The sequence below is a fragment of the Schistocerca americana genome, chromosome 3, assembly GCF_021461395.2.
Source record: "Schistocerca americana isolate TAMUIC-IGC-003095 chromosome 3, iqSchAmer2.1, whole genome shotgun sequence".
NCBI lineage: Eukaryota > Metazoa > Arthropoda > Insecta > Orthoptera > Acrididae > Schistocerca > Schistocerca americana.
This window is the reverse complement of record NC_060121.1, coordinates 905644707-905666691: the sequence shown is the minus strand read 5'-3', so window position 1 is coordinate 905666691 and position 21985 is coordinate 905644707. Positions and strand designations below refer to the sequence as shown.

The window sequence follows — 21985 nt, the reverse complement described above, 5'->3', positions numbered from 1 at the left end:
TAACAGGTTAAGACAGGGTAAAAGACATGTTTTCTGTGAGAGCAAACAATCAATGTGTTTTTATTGAAAAGTACAGAAGAAAAAGTATTTACACAGAGAAATGTTTGGCGTCTCGAAGTTAATATAACTTATAAAGCGGGGTAACATAGTTATTGATAATCGTCGACGGCGGTTTAAGCGTGTCCTACTGGCAGATTGGTGGCTGCAACCCTGAAGCCCAGGGTGTCGGCGTGGTACTTGACGCTCTGCACCAGGCCGTGCCCGTCAACGTAGGAGTAGCCACCGACAGTCGAGCCGTCGACGGCGCGGCTCTCCGTCTTGACAGAATTACTGTCGGCGTACCCGTAGGTGTACTGGCCGAGTCCGTCCTGGACGCGGTACTGGCTGGAGGCCGTCACTGGAAGAACGGCGGCGGCAGCGGGGGCGGGAGCCGCGGCGTGAGCAGCGACGACAGCGGGGGCGTGTGCAGCGACCACTGCGGGGGCGGCAGCTGCGGCGGCGGCGTTGGCAGCTGCGGCGGCGTTAGCAGCTGCGGCGGCGTTGGCAGCGTTCACAGCTGCAGCGGCATTGGCGGCGTTGACGGCGTTGGCAGCGTTCACAGCTGCAGCTGCATTGGCGGCACGTGCAGCTGCGGCGGCGTGGGCGGCGTTGGCAGCGTTGGCGGCGTTGGCGGCGTTCACAGCTGCAGCGGCATTGGCGGCGTGAGCAGCTGCAGCTGCGTTGGCGACGGCCACAGCGGGGGCGGCTGCCACAGCCGGGGCAACGGGCAGAGCCGGGCCGGCAACGACGGCCGGAGCGGCGGCAGCGTACGCCACGGCAGGACCTGCAGGTACCACCTGAGCAGGGTGGCCGGCGGCGGCCGCGTAAGAGAAGCTACGGAAGGGCGGGTTCGTGATGGTGGTGGAGCCGGGGGCGGTGGCGACGACGGGGCCGGCCGGGACGACGGCCGCGGCTGGGGCGGCGTAGGCGAGGGGGGCGGCGTGGGCGACGGGGGCGGCAGCCACCAGCCCTGCGGCTCCCAGATAGCCGGGGCTGCGCTTCCTGCGGCCCAGCAGGTGCGCCTTGGCTGCGAGGTGAGGGTCGATAGCGACAGCGGCAGCCACGGCAGTCTGAGGACTAGCGGGGACTACCTGCGGTGGGTGGAGGGAGGCGGTGCTGAAGGAATATGCACTGGTGCCGGGCACTGTGACCACTGTTGACCCGGGGGAGGCGGCGACGACGGCGGGGGCGGCGACGACGGCGGGGGCGTGGGCGGCGTACGCCACGGGCGCTCCGAAGATTCCTCTCTTCTTGCGGCCCAGCAGTTGCGCCTTGGCTACGAGGTGTGCGGCGGCAGCGGCGGCAGCTGGAGCTGGAGCGGCGGCGACGACGGCGGGGGCGGCCGCGGCGAGTACTGCGGGGGCGGCGTGAGCAGCGACGACGGGAGCGGGCGCGGGCGCGGCTACCACGGCGGGGGCGGCGGGGCCGACCGGCAGGTTGGTGGCGGCAACGCGGAAGCCATTTACGGGGTCGGAGGCGTACTGGGCGCTCTGGACGATATTGTTGGCGTCCACGTAGGAGTAGGCGCCGGCCACGACGCCGTCGGGCGTGCGCACCTCCTGCTTGGCAGAGGGGCCGCCGTTGTAGCCGTACGCGTAGCCGCCGAGCTCGTCCTGGGCGTGGTACTGGGTCGAGATGGACGGCGGGATGACGGCGGCCGTGGGCACTGTCACTCGGACGGCGGCGGGGGCGGCGGGGGCGGCGGCGACGAGCGCCGGGGCGGCGGCCCCGAGGAAGCCGGGCTCCGCCGAGGCGGCGGCCAGGGCGCACGACAGGGCAACCTGCGCACAGTTTGATGGGTATATGTTATTATAAATAATAAAAGGAGCCAATAAAACAGAGAGTGCACACAAATCCCAAGTGCCAAAATACTTAACTGATGAATCGTCGAGTTTTTACATAAATACTTGTTGTTAAACACTATTTTAGTGTAGAGCATTAAGACTTATGCTGGTTCGTCTGTTGCTCGTTGGAACACTACGCCACTACCTGTTCCTCGTGTCGTATCAAATCCTAACAGTGCAGTGGTTTGAAGGTTTGAGTCCTCCCTCGGGCATCTCTGTGTCCTTAGCGTAAGTTGGTTTGGGTTATATTAAGTAGTATATAAGCTTAGGGACCGATGACCTCAGCAGTTTGGTCCCATAGAACTCATCACAAATTTAAAAAAAAATTCAACTGAAGAGAGATCTAACATATGGCACCTCTTCAGCATGTCCTCGCAAGTTCCTCTGTACTCACAGAGTCACGCCTTCCTTATAAGATCTGTGATTTGTCTAAGTATTTAATTTAATTAGTATTTCTGACATACCTTATGCAGACCACATATAGGATGCTGTCATCTCAACCATCGTCTTCTGTTAAGCGGTGACCACTACACATCTCTGCTCTCACTGTAACTCACCGCTGCTGGTGAGCCACTTTCTAACCCAGTATCAGTTTTTTTTATCTCCTTACTCTTCAATCTGAGTTTCTCATCTGACCTACGCTAGGTTATAACAGGTGCATCAAGGGCTCTAGAACGCGTGCTCCTCTGTACTCGCCAGAGATCCGAAGCGGACAACGGCTCTGAGCGGTATGGGACTTAACATCTGAGGTCATCAGTCCCCTAGAGTAAGAACTACTTATACCTAACTAACCTAAGGACAACACACACACCCATGCCCGAGGCAGGATTCGAACCTGCGACCGTAGCTGTCACGCGGTTCCAGACTGAAGCGCCTAGAACCACTCGGCCACACCGGCCGACCCAATGAATAACAAGACAGACAGATTAATTTTTAGAATTTATTTACCTAATAAGGAACGTTGATGTAAGGGGCGAATTAAAGTTGTAAGGCTACACTCTAAAACTAAGGACAGTTCACAGAAGTTCGAAAACATATTGGAGAATAGATGACAAGAAATACTGATGAAACAAGTAATAAATTGAAAAAAAATCATAATTCAGAACCATCAAGTGATGCTGATGGATAATTCTTAATTAACTGCCAGTTGCGATCATAAAGCCGTTATATCTCGTCAGAAAGCTAAACGGTACACAGCTCAGAATATTGATTAGCAATAGCAATACTCATTACTGTTGGCAGCGCTAACGAAGGGTAGTTTTTATTTGATTTGATGGCACAGCAACAATTTTCTCATCCTAGCTAATGGACATAATTTAAAATGCCAGATGGTAGTTATATGGTCGAAACCAACAATTAATGAAGATACATTTTAAGAGCAGCTCTGAAACATGAACCTTTCTTAAAATACATGAGAGTTGAAAGGCACCACCTTTACAAATTCTAGTAGTAATAAAATGGGGGCCAAACTGAAAAAAAGATTAATAGACCGATAAAAAGCCAAATGGAATAAAGAAGGAATACGATTTCAGTCTAATACAGTAAGTGAAGAAGAACAGCAATAAAGACGAAGTAGACATTAAAATTTGAAACTCCTTTCAAGAGACAACATTTCGTCATAAGGTAGTACAAATTTGAGAGTGACACCTATATACCGGTTCATTTTTTCGTGGATGTGTTGCAAACACTTTGAGTGATTGTGTCAACTATTAATAAAATTAAGCTCTTCACCGTTCATTCGCAGGTGATAACAGATATCTGACCTCCGTATCACCTAACGGTACTGATCAGCCACTGAGCTGCTCACTGGTTGAACGTCTAGTCACAGTGGTAAAACTATCTCATACAACTCTATTCAGTAGTGTCTAACGGAGGTGCCAGTACTTCAGCACGAACTCTTTGTGAACTAACCAGTCAAAGTTAATGATGTACTAGTCACACACCAACCTCAAATACCACAGATGATATTCACTGCCGGCCGCTGTGACCGAGCGGTTCTAGGCGCTTCAGTCCGGGACCGTGCTGCTGCTACGGTCGTTTGTTCGAATACTGCCTCGGACACGGATGTGTGTGAAGTCCTTAGGTTAGTTAGGTATTAGTAGTTCTAAGTCTAGGAGACTGATGACCTCAGAAGTTAAGTCCCATAGTGCTTGGAGCCATTTGAATTTGATATTCACATCAATCTCTAAACGTAACTCCCGACGAAACCTCCGTCTAACATCAATTCTCTCCATAGCAATTTGGACGCCTGAGGCGAACTAGTTGCCCATAAGCTCTATTCACCTGGTTGTACCATCACACCTTGGGTCTATAACTACTGTCAGAACAATGCAGAACAGAGTAGAGGCATTCAGATACTGTCTCAGTGGTTTCAACCCCTAAATGGATACATTAAATGTGGTTGCATTTATGTGTCTATTGAGGACTGAAGAAGGCTGTCCGTCAACTATTTCCATTACCGGCAACTGACGAGTCGTTACACAACTGTAGACATGGTCTCGCTTCCGACACCTACACTAAACGTTTAAGCGGTCCGTACGTAACCAGGTATCGTGCTAAATATACAGACATACGATAGGCTATCCTGTTTTGTGACAGAATAATCCATCGCCACAGGAAAAAGGGAAAATCATTTATTTTCCATTAAGTTTTTAAACATCCTGCACTTTTTATGTACTACTGTAATACGTACATCATTTTGTTCCACGAAATCTGTTCAAACTAGGCGAGTAACAACGAATCATTTAGATATTCTTGTTTCATGGCCCAGTTTATCGTGTTAATACGCACGAGTAAGTGACAATTCGTTTACCTTCCAAGCCAGTACCGAAATATTTAAGTTACATTACAACTCAACGTCACTGAGTAATTATTCACCAGTGAAGCGTGGGTATCATAGTTACCAATACAAAAGTATTAAAACTCATCCTATTCGACTTCATCTTTTAATGAGACCGGTTTCGTTCGTGATCCGTGACGACTACAAATCAACATTCTAACTGAAATTTATTAGTTATGTATTCTGTCTATATTTTAACATCATTCTCTAATGTTATAATTCAAGCGATATTTGAAGAGATCGTAGATCTTATATTCATAATTTCTGATAAGTACGTCTCAGGATACTAGTCATATTCATTTTTTCTTTTGTTAAAAGCTTTTTAGAGTAGCTTCTTATTGGTTTCTGGTACCGAACTGATTGAAGCAAATTTTCCGAATTTTTGTAGCATTATTAATCGCGGCTACGTACGTAATCAGTAGATCAGTACACTTGTTTGTATACCTTATCTTCATCAATGAAATTTTAAAATATTCCAGTATTCTTGTCACGGATACAAATATAATAACATTTTTCCTAATATAATTACTTCTTACAGACATTGCACGTCCACGTTGTACCTCACTTACAGAAAAACTGAACAAACCATCAGCAAACAAATATGTTTCATAAACAACCCCGTTCGTCAAACGTATTACATTCACGTCCAACAGCCTACAAGGAAACAGACAGAAGAGGCCCTCCCACTTCAGACAGAAGCTATTACGGCACGTGCAATCAACATCATCTCATGTATTACCACGTTTATCGCCGTCTCGACAGCTGAGTAAGATGTTGCCGACCTTGGTACAGTCATTACAGATATATTATGAAAGACTGCTTCGTAATGTACTTGAGGGAAAAGAAACAGCGAGCCGCATTGTTCAGACACGCCCAGCAACCACTTGCGAGGAAGGAAGCGAGATCTAGAGGACGTTTAACTGTTCTCTCCGTCCCAAGAAATCTGCCGTGGGTGGGGAATCTGACCTTTTCCCTATTGGTCAACCCGTTTGTCATGTGATAAATTATCTCGATCTCGTTAGTACCGTACATTCCTGTTTCCCTGCGTTGTTAAAGAACTTTACAATGGGCTCTGGATGATTATCTTACGTCAGACCGAATTTTATATCCTAAAACGTGTTATGGCTCTTACATATTTATTCTAGAGCGGGAAAGCTTCAACAACAGCTTTTCTTTTTGTTACGGAATGCTAATAATGATGCTGGACAATGATAAAGCAATATTTCTGCGGGAATTACAATGCGAACAGAGTCAGTGACAGTCAGTCCTTAATGTAGCGTATAACAACTAACTGTTGGAGTTATTGGTCAGGATATAGATTAAAAAGCTAGTCAGAGAGAAAAGTGTTAGAAATCAGTTCAAACGAAAAGAACGACTTCCTAAACATCAAAACCGGCGCCAAATTCTGGCACTGTATTTAAGAAGGAAATTTCTTGGAGCATAGTTTTCTTTGGGAGTGGAACGTGTGTATTAGGAAAACTGGAAGTGGCGAAACCGGAAGAAATTGAAATGTTGCACTATAGAAACATGTTAAAAATTAGATGGAGAACGTACTACGTAAAGAAGTACGAGAAAGCATAGGACAGGACAGCTGTCCATGAAATACTTTTTACACTAGAAGGTACATTTTAGTTTATCTGGTAAGGCATCGAGAAAATTAACGTACTACAGGCTGAAGCTCCAGAGGGAAAATATTGTAGTGCAAAAAAAAAAAAAAGACTATAAAACACAAAACATTTTGTTTGCTCAAGTTGTTGAGTGTACTGTGTATCCAGACATGAAATGATTAGCATAATATGTGCTCAAGGTGACTGACATGAAATAATCCGATAGACTGGGAATCTGAAGAAAACTTGTTCAAGTGTACCTTATATCTGAGAAGACTGGGAATCTGAAGAAAACTTGTTCAAGTGTACCTTATATCTGAGACACGTCTTCGACTAAAGCAACACTTGTTTTACTTTCAAACTCAGTCGGCTGCCTCTTCACCTAGACCGCCACTTCATTCGCCCAATCGTTACTCAACCAAAAAACAAAATTATGACGAATTATTTTGCAAATACTTCGTTCCGCCGGCCGGAGTGGCCGAGCGGTTCTAGACGCTACAGTATGGAACCGCGCGACCGCTACGGTGGCAGGTTCGAATCCTGCCGCGGGAATGGATGTGTGTGATGTCCTTAGGTTAGTTAGGTTTAAGTAGTTCTAGGTCCTAGGGGACTGATGACCGCAGAAGTTAAGTCCCATAGTGCTCAGAGCCATTTGAACTTCGTTCCCATAGCTACCCATAAATATCAAAAGTGGAGCTTTTCACCCTTGTTTCTCTCTTTTATACGTAACAATATCATTGAACCTACGTAAAACGGGCCTAGAACCTTCGTAAAGATTATTAAGTGATAGATTAATTAAAAGAGGAAAAGCTTAGCCACAAGAAGGGCCATGACACTGGGAAGGCATCCATTAATGCAAAGGGTAGTCGTAAAGTTTTAATTATCACTTCGAAAAAGTAAAGTTACATAATTAATATTTTGCTTATTTTCAATAACTTTCAGTCCTGATACACAATGAATTCCTCGTTTCACAGTATCTTAGAACGATTTTTTTAAGCCTATTGAGCATCACGCAAAATTCTGAAGATTTTTCGTTTATTACTTGCAAATGAGGGCCCAGTAGGGTGAATGGCTGCAGCGTGTGATACCTGGGATCTTAACCTACTTAACCGTATAGATGGTTTCAAAAAGGCGATCCCTCCGCTGGGGATCTCTCCTTGTTGGTACAGATTAGCGTGTCAAAGGACTTCTCTTTTAACTTTGGTGCCCAACTGTTAAGACAGAAATCATTTGGATTAAGTTCTTTTATCTGAAATTCTAACAAAAAATGGAAATGAGTGTATGGCATCGTTAGCCGGGAGGCCCCTACTCGGGGAAGTTCGGCCTCCAAGCGCAAGTCTTATTTCACTCGACGCCACATTGGGGGACTTCCGCGCCGGTGATGAGGATGAAATGATGATGAGGACAACACAACACCCAGTCCCCGAGCGCAGAAAATCTCCAACCCGGCCGGGAATTGAAACCAGGCCCGCTTGCGTGGGAGGCGAACACGTTACCATCCAGCTAAGCAGGCGGACCCGAAATTCTGATGATGGGATGTGACCAAAGTGCGCAAATAAAAAGGAAAAAACTGGTGATATAACGTTCGCGGTATTCATGTAGGGGTGACACAAGCCTCCTATCTGATTTTATGTCGCAAGTTACATTGAAAAACTGATGACGTAAAAGTACAGGCGTTAGTCCGCAAATGCACATAGCTCCATTCCCAGCGAATACCGGCCGGCCGGGGTGGCTGAGCGGTTCTAGGCGCTACAGTCTGGAACCGCGCGACCGCTACAGTCGCAGGTTCGAATCCTGCCTCGGGCATGGATGTGTGTGATGTCCTTAGGTTAGTTAGGTTTAAGTAGTTCTAAGTTCTAGGGGACTAATGAACTCAGAAGTTAAGTCCCATAGTGCTTAGAGCCGTTTGAACCATTTGAACCAGCGAATACCTGACTTTCCATTTACGCGTGCAGCACGCTGATATTCTCCTGCAAATCTCGCAGGTAGACCGTTCCTGTAGATTCATCTCCTGCAGATCTAGCAGTATTTAATCCCCTATTGCCCTCTCCACACACCGTACGTTAGCCTGCGGAACATACACACTCCAGTCACGTCAATGCGACCACCGCCTACGTTCGATGTCAAGGTGCAAGAATCGCTCACAGATGGCAGGTGTCAACACTAGCAGAGGATGGTATGTAAAGCGAAAAGGACGCGGAAAGCAGTAGAGTCACTGTCATAATGTGAAAGCCGAGCGATTTATCTGACGTCCAGACTGGCATGGCCATTGGCTTCCGGGCGAAGGGTGGAAGCATTTTCTAAACGGCTGAGTCTTTAAACTGATCAGATGACATAGCTGTTAAAGTATACCGGGAATGGCAAAATGGCCCCACAGGCCATACACAGGTGTGAACGGCGGATGCGGAGATGAGTACGGGCGAATAGACGTGCAACTGTTGAGCAACTAATCGCCTAGATGACTCAAAGGGCTACCAACAGTGTCTCCTCGAGGACGTTTCAGCAGACATTGCTGCTTAAGGGCTCCTGCAGCGTGAGCCTGGTTCATATGCTGATTGTCAATAAAATTTTCTCGGGCTTCCAGCCGCGTCACATGGTTAAAATCCCACAAACTTTCGAGCGAGCTCTCCTCAGTCATTGTCAAGTGATAAGACTGACGTAGCACTTGACAATGACTGAGGAGAGCTCTGTCGAAAGCTCGTGGGATTTTAACCACCTGACGCTGCTGGAAGCCCGAGAAAACTTTATTAATTCATATCGCCGCGAAACCATGCATTCATACATGCTGACTGCTATTCATCGGCTCGAATTTGCACGCCAATACCGTAACTGGACGTCCACAAAGTGCTGACAGGTGGTTTTTTCAGATGAATCACGTTTTATGCTCTATAGGATTCAAAGCTAATACCTTGCAACAATTGTCGGAAGGATCCAGGCCGGAGTGAGGGAACGTCATGGTCTTGGAAATGTTTCCGTGGCATTCCCTGGGTGGTCTCGTCATTCTGGAAGGCACAATGGATGAACAGAAGTATTCATCTATTCTTGGGGACCATTTACATCCCTATGTGCAGATTTTTTTCCTAGGCATGAGGGACAGTGCAACGTCTTACACAGCTCACAGTGTGCCTTTGTGGTTCAAAGAGCAGCAGGGTGAGTTTACGGTACTCCCCTGGGCACCAAACTCCTCATATTTAAACCAAATCGAGAATCTGTGGGGCTGTCGGGCTGTTCCAGCTATGGATCATCAAAACGAGAAATCTAGGGCAGCCGGGCACGGCACTGAAATCGGCATGGTTCACATCCTTGTCGATAACTTCTAGAACGTCATTGATTCTCTTCCTGCGCGTATCGCAGCAGTTCTGCTCTGCAAAAGGTGGTTACTCAGGTGTTTGACAATCGGTCACATTGACGTGATTGGAAAGTGTAGATACGGGTCTACTTGCATCTACATCTGCATGTGTACTACGCAAGTCACCGTACGATGTGCAGCAGATGGTACCTGTGGTACCATTATGATTTTCTTACTTCGCTGTTCCATTCACCCGTGGTGCGTGGGAAGAACGAGTGTCTATAAAGTTCTGCATTTGCTCTAATCTCTCTGGTGTTCTGGTCGTGGTCATTTCGTGGGAGACGTGTGAAAGGAAGTAATGTTGTGCCCGACTCTTCTTGAAACCTCTGTGTGATGCACAACGTATCTCTTGCATAGTCGGCCAGTGAAGTCTGTTGAGTATCTCCGTGGCGCCTACGCGCTTACTAAGCCATCTCGTGAGGAAACGCACCGCTCTACATTGAATCTTCTCTCTCTCTCTCTCCCTCTGTATCTCTCTCTCTCTCTCTCTCTCTCTCTCTCTCTTGCGTTAATCGTACTTCCAGACTTATGGACAATACCCAAGAATTGATCGAATAAGTGTTTTCTTGGTCTCTTCTTTCGTGGATCAGCTACATTTCCTTGAGATTGTGCCAATGAATTACCGCTTTGCAACCGCTTTTCCTGCTATTTGTTTTAGGTGGCCATTCCACTGCTAGGTATTTGATGGCCAATATCGTTTCAAGACCTTTTTCACGAATACCGTCACCAAACAAAAATAGATTTTAGTGTATTTACGAGCAACATATTGCATTTATTTACGTTTAGGGTCACATACTAGTCCCAGTCGAACCTCTGAGGTCATTCTGCATTTGGTTACATTCTTCTGGGTTTGCATCCTGCAAAAAGCCCCTTAGGGCTTCAGATGTTATCCGCAAGATCATTTATATTTATTGTAAACAGTAATGTTCCTATAACATTCCCTTGGGATACTCCAAAAATTACGTAGTTAAGTCTTCTTTCAGGCATATGAGTTTCGGCTTTATCTACAATAATGATAGAAGAAGAAGAAATGAATTGAAGTTTGTGCCAATACCGGAGAGCGTCAGCAATATTGACGATTTAAGAAGCAGAAATCAGGGTGCATGCGTGAATTGAAGTTCGTGTTTGGGAGGGCATTGGACTGGGCTAGTCCGTGCAGCTATTTTTACCTATACTACTATGGTTGTGTAATGGCTAACACATCTGCCTAGTAATCAGGTTCAGGTCCGGCTGGCGGCACAAATTTTTATTTATTTCTTCGGCTTCTATCACTATCCAAAAATCACCTTTACACCTACTGAGCTTGTCTCGTTAGAAATAAGGGTATTAATTTCTAACAATATTATGGAAAGGAAAGTCGCTACTCACCATATAGCGGAGATGTGGAGTCGAAGATGGGCACAACAAAAAAACTGTCACAAATAAAGCTTCCAGCCAATCAGGCCTTCGTCAACAATAGACGACACACACACACACACTCAAGCAAACGCAACTCACACACACGTTTCTGCAATCTCAGGCAACTGAAATCACACTTCAGTTGCCTGAGACTTCAATTGCGTGCGTGAGTTCCGTTTGCTTGTGTGTGTGTGTGTGTGTGTGTGTGTGTCGTCTATTGTTGACGAAGGCCTGACTGGCCGAAAGCTTTATTTGTGACAGTCTTTTTGTTGAACCCATCTGCGACTCAAGAATCTCCCCTATATGGTGAGTAGCAACGTTCCTATTCATAACATTGTTACATTCCATCCTGGATTTTCCATTGTTTGGTATTAATTTCTATTTGTAGGAAGGCCTGAATCGAGTCACAAATCTGACCCGACATTCGATAAACTCCTATTCTGTTCACTAAACGACTGCATTGAATGATGTCATAAAATAGCAGCCCTTGGGGGACGTGTCATCAGTACTCAACTCTTCCGGCCATTAATGTCTACTCCTCCTTCAAATATCTTCTCAGGGCGGACCACCGCAGGAAAAAACGTTGGCGGCACGAGACATCTGACTACAGACTTTCGTGCAACAGTGTGGCTTCTGACAATCAGAATCTCTCTCCACGCAGTGTTAACTAAATGAGTGTTGCAGTTTCTTGTGAATGATCCGAGAACGTCAATAAATGACTCTCATGAATAAATATGCAAGCTGTTAGGGGTACAAGTGCAAATATTTCTGCTGATGACTGAGTACAGTGCACTGAACAACATTACATCAGTGTTTACTTCATTTACAGACCAATAATTATAGCTATTACAAGTATTATGTTTTTAAGTTGCCTAGTTCCTCCAAGTACGCATGGCAGAAACGAGCCATTAGTGTTTATTTTCCCCTGGGCAGCGCAGATGCGACCGTGCAGAGAACATCAGGTAGCAAATAATTGAGGTGTTTACGGGGAGATTGTTAGAAACAGGGAAGAAACAAACAACACATTGAATTGGGGACATATTAAAGCACCATTGATCACCCTGTATGGACAGGAACGGTGGAGTTAGAATTCCGAGACACATGTACAAGAGAGTACACGAAGTTCGCCAACTGACTCCTTACATCGGTCTGACTTCCCAGTTCTTCGTTAAGACTATTCTTCGTGACTTCACAGGACTGCCACAAAATACAGGGTGTTCATAGTGTCCCTAACCACTTCCGTCTTAACGTTAAAGGTAATATAAAAGAGTACACAACAGAAGAAAGAGCAGCTGTTGCTGACTTACTGCGTCTGGGACTACGTGAATGCCACTTTGCCTCAGAGATGGATTGGCCGTGCATCGCCAAGACTTTGGGCTCTTGCTCTCCCCGTATACTTTTTCATCTGAGGATTTATCAACTCCGAGGTGTATCAAGCGAAAAATCGGTAATCATCACCAACCGGAAAACAGCATTGTAGCAGGTGTGGGACTGTGTTTCGGGCTACACGGGAACGGTGGGACTTGTGTTTACACTTGCAGCGTCATCGCGCTAAAATGAACTAAATTTTTACTAACAACAATATGAACAATTTATGTTCATATTGTTTGTAGTCCATTATAAAGTGTTCAAGTGTAAAATGGTGAGTGACTTTATGGGCACGTTGTATGACACCATAAGAAATAATGATGATGAGGTCGCATACTCATAGGAGCGAAGGGGACGATGCGGGAAACCCGCACCGCTGTACTAGGCAAGGTCCTAATGGAGGTGGTTTGCCGTAGCCTTCCTCCGACCGTAATGGGGATGAGTGATGATGATGAAGACGACACAACAACACCCAGTCATCTCGAGGCAGGGAAAATCCCTGACCCCGCCGGGAATCGAAGCCGAGACCCCGCTACCGCAAGACCACGAGCTACAGACTAAGAGATAATAGAGTGATAGTAAACAAATAAATAAGGCACTGTGTTTCAGTGCCAGATGAGACCTTTCTGATAGACAAGGCAGCAGCATTCATTTTTTCCACAAGATCTAGAAATTAATACATCCAAGAAACCCTTCCATATACCCTCAGTGCTAAGAATTTAAAATTGTCGCTCCACCTTCAGACAATACCATTTCACGTTTACAAGAGTTCCTTGTTAGTTTCATGCCTAGTAGGAACACTGTGTGATTAAATATACTGCTGATTTGGGAGATACAGGGTGCAAAATTTATTACACAGAGCTGCCCGCTCTGGCAGTATCAATGGGTCTAACTCGATAGGGCGTCAAGTCGAATTGAGCTTGTCTAACAACTACGAGGGACATGAAAGGGAAGCAGTGGTTGGGAAGGGAGTGAGACAGGTTTGTAGCCTCTCCCCGATGTTATTCAACCTGTATATTGAGCAAGCAGTAAAGAAAACAAAAGAAAAATTCGGAGTAGGTATTAAAATCCTTGGAGAAGAAATAAAAACTTTGAGGTTCGCCGATGACATTGTAATTCTGTCAGAGACAGCAAAGGACTTGGAATAGCAGTTAAACGGAATGGACAGTGTCTTGAAAGGAGGATATAAGATGAACATCAACAAAAGCAAAACGAGGATAATGGAATGTAGTCGAATTAAGTCGGCTGATCCTCAGGGGATTAGATTAGGAAATGAGACACTTAAAGTAGTAAAGTAGTTTTGCTATTTTGGGAGAAAAATAACAGATGATAGTCGAAGTAAAGAGGATATAAAATGTAGACTGGCAATGGCAAGGAAATCGTTTCTGAAGAAGAGAAATTTGTTAACATCGAGTATAGATTTAAGTGTCAGGAAGTCATTTCTGAACGTATTTGTATGGGGTGCAGCCATGTATGGAAGTGAAACGTGGACGATAAATAGTTTGGACAAGAAGAGAATAGAAGCTTTCGAAATGTGGTGCTACAGAAGAGTTCTGAAGATTATATGGATAGATCACGTAACTAATGAGGACCTATTGAACAGAACTGGGGATAAGAGGAGTTTGTGGCACAACTTGACTAGAAGAAGGGATCGGTTGATAGGACATGTTCTGAGGCATCAAGGGATCACCAATGTAGTATTGGATGTCATCGTGGAGGGTAACAATCGTAGAGGGAGACCAAGAGATGAATACACTAAGCAGATTCAGAAGGATGTAGGTTGCAGCAGGTACTGGGAGATGAAGAAGCTTGTACAGGATAGAGTAGCATGGAGAGTTGCGTCAAACCAGTCTCAGGACTGAAGACCATAACAACAACAACAGTAAACAAATAAATAAAGCTTTGTGTTTCAGTGCTATAAGAGATCTTTCTGATAGTCAAGACAGCAGCATTTATTTTCTGTACAAGATGTAGAAGGTAGTACATCCAATAAACCCTTCCATATCCCCTCAGTGCTAGGAATTTAAAATTGTCGTTCCAGCTAACTGTTTGGCCACCTTCAGACAATAACATTTCACGTTCCTTGTTAGTTGCATGTGTAGTAGGAACACTGTGTGACTAAATTTGTAGCTGGTGTTGGTGATACAGGGTGCAAAATTTAGTACACAGAGCTGCCTGCTCTGGTAGTTACAATGGCTCTAACTCGATAGGGCGTCAAGTCCAATTGAGTTTGTATAACAACTACGTCCTTCCGTGTTGCTTTAACTCTATGCCAGAGTATACTGACAACCGCGTTAGATACTTCATTTACTTTACGTTCCGCGTCTTTCGCAGTGAAGCTAGTATCATCTACACAGAGCATATCTATTTGTGTGTAATCTGTCACGTTTAGTGGCAGATGATTGATACATAACAGGAGAAGCAATGGACATTGAACAGACTCCTGTTGAACCCCCCCCCCCCCCCTTCCACCCTACTTTACATGGCCCCAATCAGATTCAGATATCTACATCTGCAACTACGTCTACATTTATACTCCACAAGCCACCCAACGGTGTGTGGCGGAGGCCACTTTACATGCCACTGTCATTACCTCCCTTTCCTGTTCCCGTCGCGTATGGCTCACGGGAAGAACGACTGCCGGAAAGCCTCCGTGCGCGCTCGAATCTAATTTTACATTCGTGATGTCCTCGGGAGTATAAGTAGGGGGAAGCAATATGTTCCTTACCTCGTCCAGAAGCGCACCCTCTCGAAACCTGGACAGCAAGCTACACCGCGATGCAGAGCGCCTCCCTTGCAGAGTCTGCCACTTGAGCTTGCTAAACATCTCCGTAACGCTATCACGCTTGCCAAATAACCTTGTGACGAAATGCGCCACTCTTCTTTGGATCTTGTCTACCTCCTCTATCAACCCGACCTGGTACGGATCCCATACTGATGAGCAATACTCAAGTATACGTCGAACGAGTGTTTTGTAAGCCACCTCCTTTGTTGACGGACTACGTTTTCTAAGGACACTCCCAATGAATCTCAACCTGGCACCCGCCTTACCAACAATTAATTTTATACGATCATTCCACTTCAAATCGTTCCGTACGCATACTACCAGATATTTTACAGAAGTAACTGCTACTAGTGTTTGTCCCGCTATCATATAATCATGCAATAAAGGATCCTTTTTTCTATGTATTCGGAATACATTACATTTGTATATGTTAAGGCTCATTTGCCACTCCCTGCACCAAGTGCCTATCCGCTGCAGATCTTCCTGCATTTCGCTGCAGTTTTCTAATGCTGCAACTTCTCTGTATACTACAGCATCATCCGTGAAAAGCCGCACGGAACTTGCGACACTATCTACTAGGTCATTTATATATATTGTGAAAAGCAATTGTCCCATAACACTTCCCTGTGGCAGGTCAGAGGTTACTTTAACCTCTGTAGACGTCTCTCCATTGAGAACAACATGCTGTGTTTTAGAATGAAATTTTCACCCAACAGCGGAGTGTGCGCTGATACGAAACTTCCTGGCAGATTAAAACTGTGTGGGGGGGGGCCGAGACTCGAACTCGGCACCTTTGCCTTTCGCAGGCAAGCGCCCTACCAACTGAGCTACCCAAGCACGACTCACGCCCCGTCCTCACAACTTTACTTCTGCCAGGAGAGCTTCTGTAAAGTTTGGAAGGTAGGAGACGAGGTACTGGCAGAAGTAAAGCTGTGAGGACGGGGCGTGAGTCGTGCTTGGGTAGCCCAGTTGGCAGAGCACTTCCCCTCGAAAGCCAAGGGTCCCGAGTTCGAGTCTCGGTCCGGCACACAGTTTCAATCTGCCAGGAAGTTTCATGCTGTGTTCTGTTTGCTAAAAACTCTTCAATCCAGCCACACAGCTGGTCTGATATTGCGTAGGCTCTTACTTTGTTTATCAGGCGACAGTGCAGAACTGTATCGAACGCCTCTTGCTGACACTGGACAACCTTCAGCTTCATACTTTACAGATTCACACACACACACACAATCAATGTAATGAGGGTATTGTATAGTTCAGATGCTAATGTCTCAGGTAGGGCGTGAGTACACGCTAGGTCGTCGTAACAGCGGTGGGCGTAACTCACCAACAGGAGAGCCGGAGCGCGCATGTTGACAGTGGAGGGTGGGCGACTGTGCCTCGCCGACTGCCCCACCAGCTTATATACCGGGACGGGCCTGGCCGCCGGCCTTCCTTTCTCCCTCCCCGCGACACTGACCGCGGCGGCGGTGCTCGCATTCCTAGGCAAACGTGCGGTAGCCTCCTCCCACAACCTGCTGTGTCGCCGACCCCTGCCAACAGGACGCCTAGAAACGCCGCAAAGGCCGCCTCCCGCGCGGGTTTCCACTATCGCGTTTATCCCTTGTAATAGTTCTATATTTACGTGACGATTACGGCACTCCAACCCCAGGTCTCGATACCAGTAATATCGTACTACTTTTCTGCGAAGCAACGGACATATTTTTGTGACAATATTCACATTTGGTTTTATTAATGTACAGGTAGTCCGATGTATCGATATATTACAGTGATATTGTTCTTGTTTGTATTCATTTCTGTGAGACTGCCATAACCTTTGACTTACTTGCAACCGTTTTGGCGCGAATGCGCGCAGAGCAGTCTTTGTTTCACTTTGCAGAAGTTAAGTTGTTATTTCGCTTTGTAAAAGAACAGTCAAGTCTTGTGTTTGGTTAAAGTGGAAATTTAATATATGAAGATTGATACAAAACTGTTTTCTTGATGATGTGACAATTAAGAAGAAGTATATGTGAATTTACTAGAAGTTTAATAAAAATGTGGATCGCGAACAACAAGTCAAAAATTGTTTCTACCATACTATTGTTCTGATCTGGGATTGTTTGATCATTAAGAATTTCCTGAAAACGCATTTGGTAGGTCTTCAAATATTGCTAAAATACAGATCTGGACCTTCTAGCAGTCAAAGTGGAATCACTGTAGATTCAACAAGATAAGCCATAACAACTTCGACGAAATCTACGTGGGAAACCATTCAAGATAAGTGCCAAAATTAATGACTTTTTTACAGTGACTTCATTTTTTCCATTCTGACGATACCATCCACATTCCACTTTGTTGTTGCCCGATAAAGCGAACATATGCTGCGTGAGCAACATTATTAATCTGATTTCTAACCTACTTTGCAACTGGTGGTATTGTTAGATCCTGCGACGTTAAGTGAGAAACATACACTGTCCAGTCACATTAATGTCACCCCCTATCAAAAGCCTCAGTGACCACCTTTTACATGGCGGACCGCTGCGAGACGTGCACAAAGAGAGTCAATGAGATTCTGGAAGGTAGTCCTCGAAGGTGCCGACGGGAATGTGGAAAAATGGTTCAAACGGCTGTAAGCACTATGGGACTTAACATCTGAGGTCATCAGTCTCCTAGACTTAGAACTACATCACACACCAGCGACCGTACCAGCAGCGCGGTTCTGGACTGAAGCGGCTAGAGCCGCTCGGCCACACCGGCCGGCTGGACTGTGGCGCCATGGCGACTCGAGTGTTGTGGCTATCAGTGCAAGGTTTCTCGATCGGGGAATTATTGCACGAACAGCCCCATCGAGACGGTCCCACAGACACTCGGTTGAATTTAAATCCGAGGAGTTTGGTGGCCAGGGGAGTACAGAAAGCTTATCCTGGTGCTCTTCCAACGACACACGTACACTCTGAACTGTGTGACACGTTGCATTCTTCTGCTGGTAGGTGTCATCGTGCCGAGGAAAAAAAAACAGCATTTAGGGGTGGACTTGGTCCCCAAAGATAGATGCATACTCGTGTTGAGTCACTGTGTCTTCCATAACGACGAGATTACCGAGGGAATGCCAAGAAAACGTTCCCCAGGGCATATAGCTATCTCCTCCAATCTGAACCCTTTGCTTTCAGACGTTCAAGCCATGCATGCCAACAGCCTTCTGTCCAATGGAGCATAAAATGTGATTCATCTGGCTTGGCTCAAATTGCTCTGAACGCTATGCGACTTAACTTCTGAGGTCATCAGTCGCCTAGAACTTAGAACTAATTAAACCTAACTAACCTAAGGACATCACACACATCCTTGTCCGAGGCAGGATTCGAACCTGCGACCGTAGCGGTCGCTCGGTTCCAGACTGTAGCGCCTAGAACCGCACGTCCACTCCGGCCGGCGTGATTCATTTGAAAAGGTCCCCTGCCACCAATCAGTGGACGTCTGGTTGCGCTACTGGCGTCGAGGTTTGAACCTTCGTCGCCGGTGAACAGCGATCAGCATGTGGGTAGCCTGTGTATATGTTTGTATGTTGACAGTGCTCTGCATTAACATCACTGACAGCTCTGTAAGAGACTCTGTGGCTGGTTGAAAATGGTTCAAATGGCTCTGAGCACTGTGGGACTTAACTTCGAGGTCATCAGTTCCCTAGAACCCAGAACTACTGAAACCTAACTAACGTAAGGGCATCACACTGACCCATGCCCGAGGCAGGATTCGAACGTGCGACCGTAGCGGTCGTGCGGCTCCAGACTGTAGCGCCTAGAACCGCTTGGCCACTCCGGCCGGCTCTGTGGCTGGAAGGATTCGCAGTTACAAGTTAATAGTTAGCAGTGATGGAGGTTTCCAGTGTTAGCGCGAGCGGACGGCCTGGACGTGTGTCCGTCATGGAGATTTAATATTGGTTGGACGTGGATTGTAAAACGTGGGTAATGGAATTATTGACGATTATATAATTTTGGGAACTGCATGTGACGGACGATTATATAATTTTTTGAACTGGATGTCACATGATTAAGGTAAAATCTACTAAATACATTGTTTTCTCTGCAACAAAATCTTTCCTTTGCTAACCCAAGCCAATTAGTAGTTAGAGCCTAAAGTTATTAGAATCTTTTTATTTAGCTGGCAGTAATCTTGTCAGGTTAAATAAATCAATAAATAAATAAATAAATAAAAAGTATACTTGCTGTATTTGCTGTAGTTCGGGTGATGAAGATTTTCTGTGAGGTAAGTGACTTACGAAATTTAAGGGTTGTTAGGATTTCTTCTAATTATTTTGTGTTAATTAATAGTCAGATTGCGTTGCGTTTGTATATTGTGGTTCATTAATGAACAGAATAAGTTTGAGCTGTATTTGTTAGGGAAATTCTGTAGGTCACTATTGAAGCGATAAAGACAAGCAAAGTGACAGTACTTCAGTTTCACTCAGCAGTTTTAGAAGGTTCAGTTGCATTAAGCAATTTAAGTAAAAACGTAGACGTTTCACCTTCTCAGTTATTTCAGTAAGCGTGGTTGCATGAACCAGGCACCTGCTGCACACCCCACACGCAACAAAGTTCGCTAAACGGTCGTTGAGAGGACGCTTTTCGTACCGCCTAGGTTCACCTAGCCAGTCAGTTGCTCAAGAGTTGCACGCCTATCCGACCCTGCACATCTCCCTAACCGTCTTTCACCTCTGGCCCGTGGTGTACCACAGTTGCCGCTGCTGCGGATTTGGATAAAGGACATTTTACCATGAACTTTATACTTTGATCACGGTGGCGCCCTAAAAGCTTAGAAACTTAGCCGTTTCGGAAATGCTTCTATCTCTGGTCTGAACACCAATGATCGTGCCCTTTTGGACATCAGATAAATCGTTCCTTTTCGTATAACGACATCTACTGCTCTGGCACGCATTATACGCCCTCCACCACTAGTGCTGCCACATGCCGTCACTGAGTGGTTATTGCACGTTGACGTCGAATACAGACGGTGGTCACATTAGTGTGACTGATCCGTGTGCACTACTGACAATTAAAATTGCTACACCAAGAAAAAATGCAGATGATAAGCGGGTATTCATTGGACAAAGATATTATACTATAACTGACATGTGATTACATTTTCACGCAGTTTCGGTGCATAGATCCTGAGAAATCAGAACCCAGAACAACCACCTCCGGCCGTAATAACGGCCTTGATACGCCTGGGCATTGAGTCAAACAGAGCTTGGATGGCGTGTACAGGTACAGCTGCCCATGCAGCTTCAACACGATACCACAGTTCATCAAGAGTAGTGACTGGCGTATTGTGACGAGCCACTTGCTCGGCCACCATTGACCAGACGTTTTCAATTGGTGAGAGATCTGGAGAATGTGCTGGCCAGGGCAGCAGTCGAACATTTTCTGTATCCAGAAAGGCCCGTAAAGGACCTGCAACATGCGGTCGTGTATTATCTTGCTGAAATGTTGGGTTTCACAGGGATCGAATGAAAGGAAGAGCCACGGATCGTAACACATCTGTAATGTAACGTCCACTGTTTAAAGTGCCGTCAATGCGAACAAGAGGTGACCGAGACGTGTAACCAATGGCACCCCATACCATTACGCCGGGTGATACGCCAGTATGGCGATGACGAAAACACGCTTCCAATGTTCGTTCACGGCTATGTCGCCAACACGGATGTGATGATCATTATGCTGTAAACAGAACCTGGACTCATTCGAAAAAATTATGTTTTGCCATTCGTGCACCCAGGTTCGTCGTTGAGTACACCATCGCAGGCGCTCCTGTCTGTGATGCAGCCTCAAGGGTAACCGCAGCCATGGCCTCCGAGCTGATAGTCCATCCTGCTGCAAACGTCGTCGAACAGGTCGTGCAGATGGTTGTTGTCTTGCAAACGTCCCCATCTGTTGACTCAGGGATCGAGACGTGGCTGCACGATCCGTTACAGCCATGCGGATAAGATGCCTGTCATCTCGACTGATAGTGATAAGAGGCCGTTGGGATCCATCACGGCGTTCCGTATTACCCTCCTGAACCCACCGATTCCATATTCTGCTAACAGTCATTGGATCTCGACCAACGCGAGCAGCAATGTCGCGATACGATAAACCGCAATCACGATAGGCTACAATCCGAGCTTTATCAAAGTCGGAAACGTGATGGTACGCATGTCTCCTCCTTACGCGAGGCAGCACAACAACGTTTCACCAGGAAACGCCGATCAACTGCTGTTTGTGTATGAGAAATCGGTTGGAAACGTTCCTCATGTCAGTACGTTGTAGGTGTCGCCACAGGCGCCAACCTTGTGTGAATGCTCTGAAAAGCTAATCATTTGCATATCACAGCATCTTCTTCCTGTCAGTTAAATTTCGCGTCTGTAGCACGTCATCTTCATGGTGTAGCAATTTTAACGGCCGGTAGTGTAAATAATAAATACCCAATGGCTGGGGATGTTGCTGATTTCCCATTCTATTTCCTCAACTCTGCACTCTTGCCAAAATTTTTGCACCTAAACAAACTTACAAGTTCAACTGAACGTGAAAAACACAGTACGATCTTTGACTTCGTTCGCATTCCCTTCAAGAGAGGGACTGATAACCTTAGTATTTAGCCCCTTTAATCAACGCACCAACCAACCAGTCTTCCGGATAGATGACTCCACCAGTTGGAAATCGGTTTTGACAAGCAGTACTCAAATTCAGCTAATGTTTGATGTGACGGAATACATTACCCATCATACAGCGTTGATCAAAATCTTATTGG

At 46.0% G+C, this 21985-nt stretch overlaps 1 protein-coding gene across 1 annotated transcript; it reads right to left on the bottom strand.

Moving 5' to 3' along the window:
* Nucleotides 1–29: 29 nt before the first annotated feature.
* On the bottom strand, nt 30–16593 carry LOC124607298 (ice-structuring glycoprotein-like). The gene is made up of 2 exons (XM_047139590.1): nt 16554–16593; nt 30–1820 (listed from the first exon to the last, which is right to left on the bottom strand). The coding sequence occupies exons 1-2, from the start codon at nt 16575–16577 to the stop codon at nt 174–176; spliced, it is 1671 nt and encodes a 556-aa protein (XP_046995546.1). The 5' UTR covers nt 16578–16593; the 3' UTR covers nt 30–173.
* Nucleotides 16594–21985: the final 5392 nt, after the last annotated feature.

Excerpts from the sequence above, each read along its gene's own strand:
- LOC124607298 (XM_047139590.1), bottom strand. The coding sequence starts at position 16,577 with ATGCGCGCTCCGGCTCTCCTGTTG. Across the intron at positions 1,821-16,553 it reads GCGCTCCGGCTCTCCTGTTG|GTTGCCCTGTCGTGCGCCCT; the intron begins GTGAGTTACGCC and ends AACTGTGCGCAG.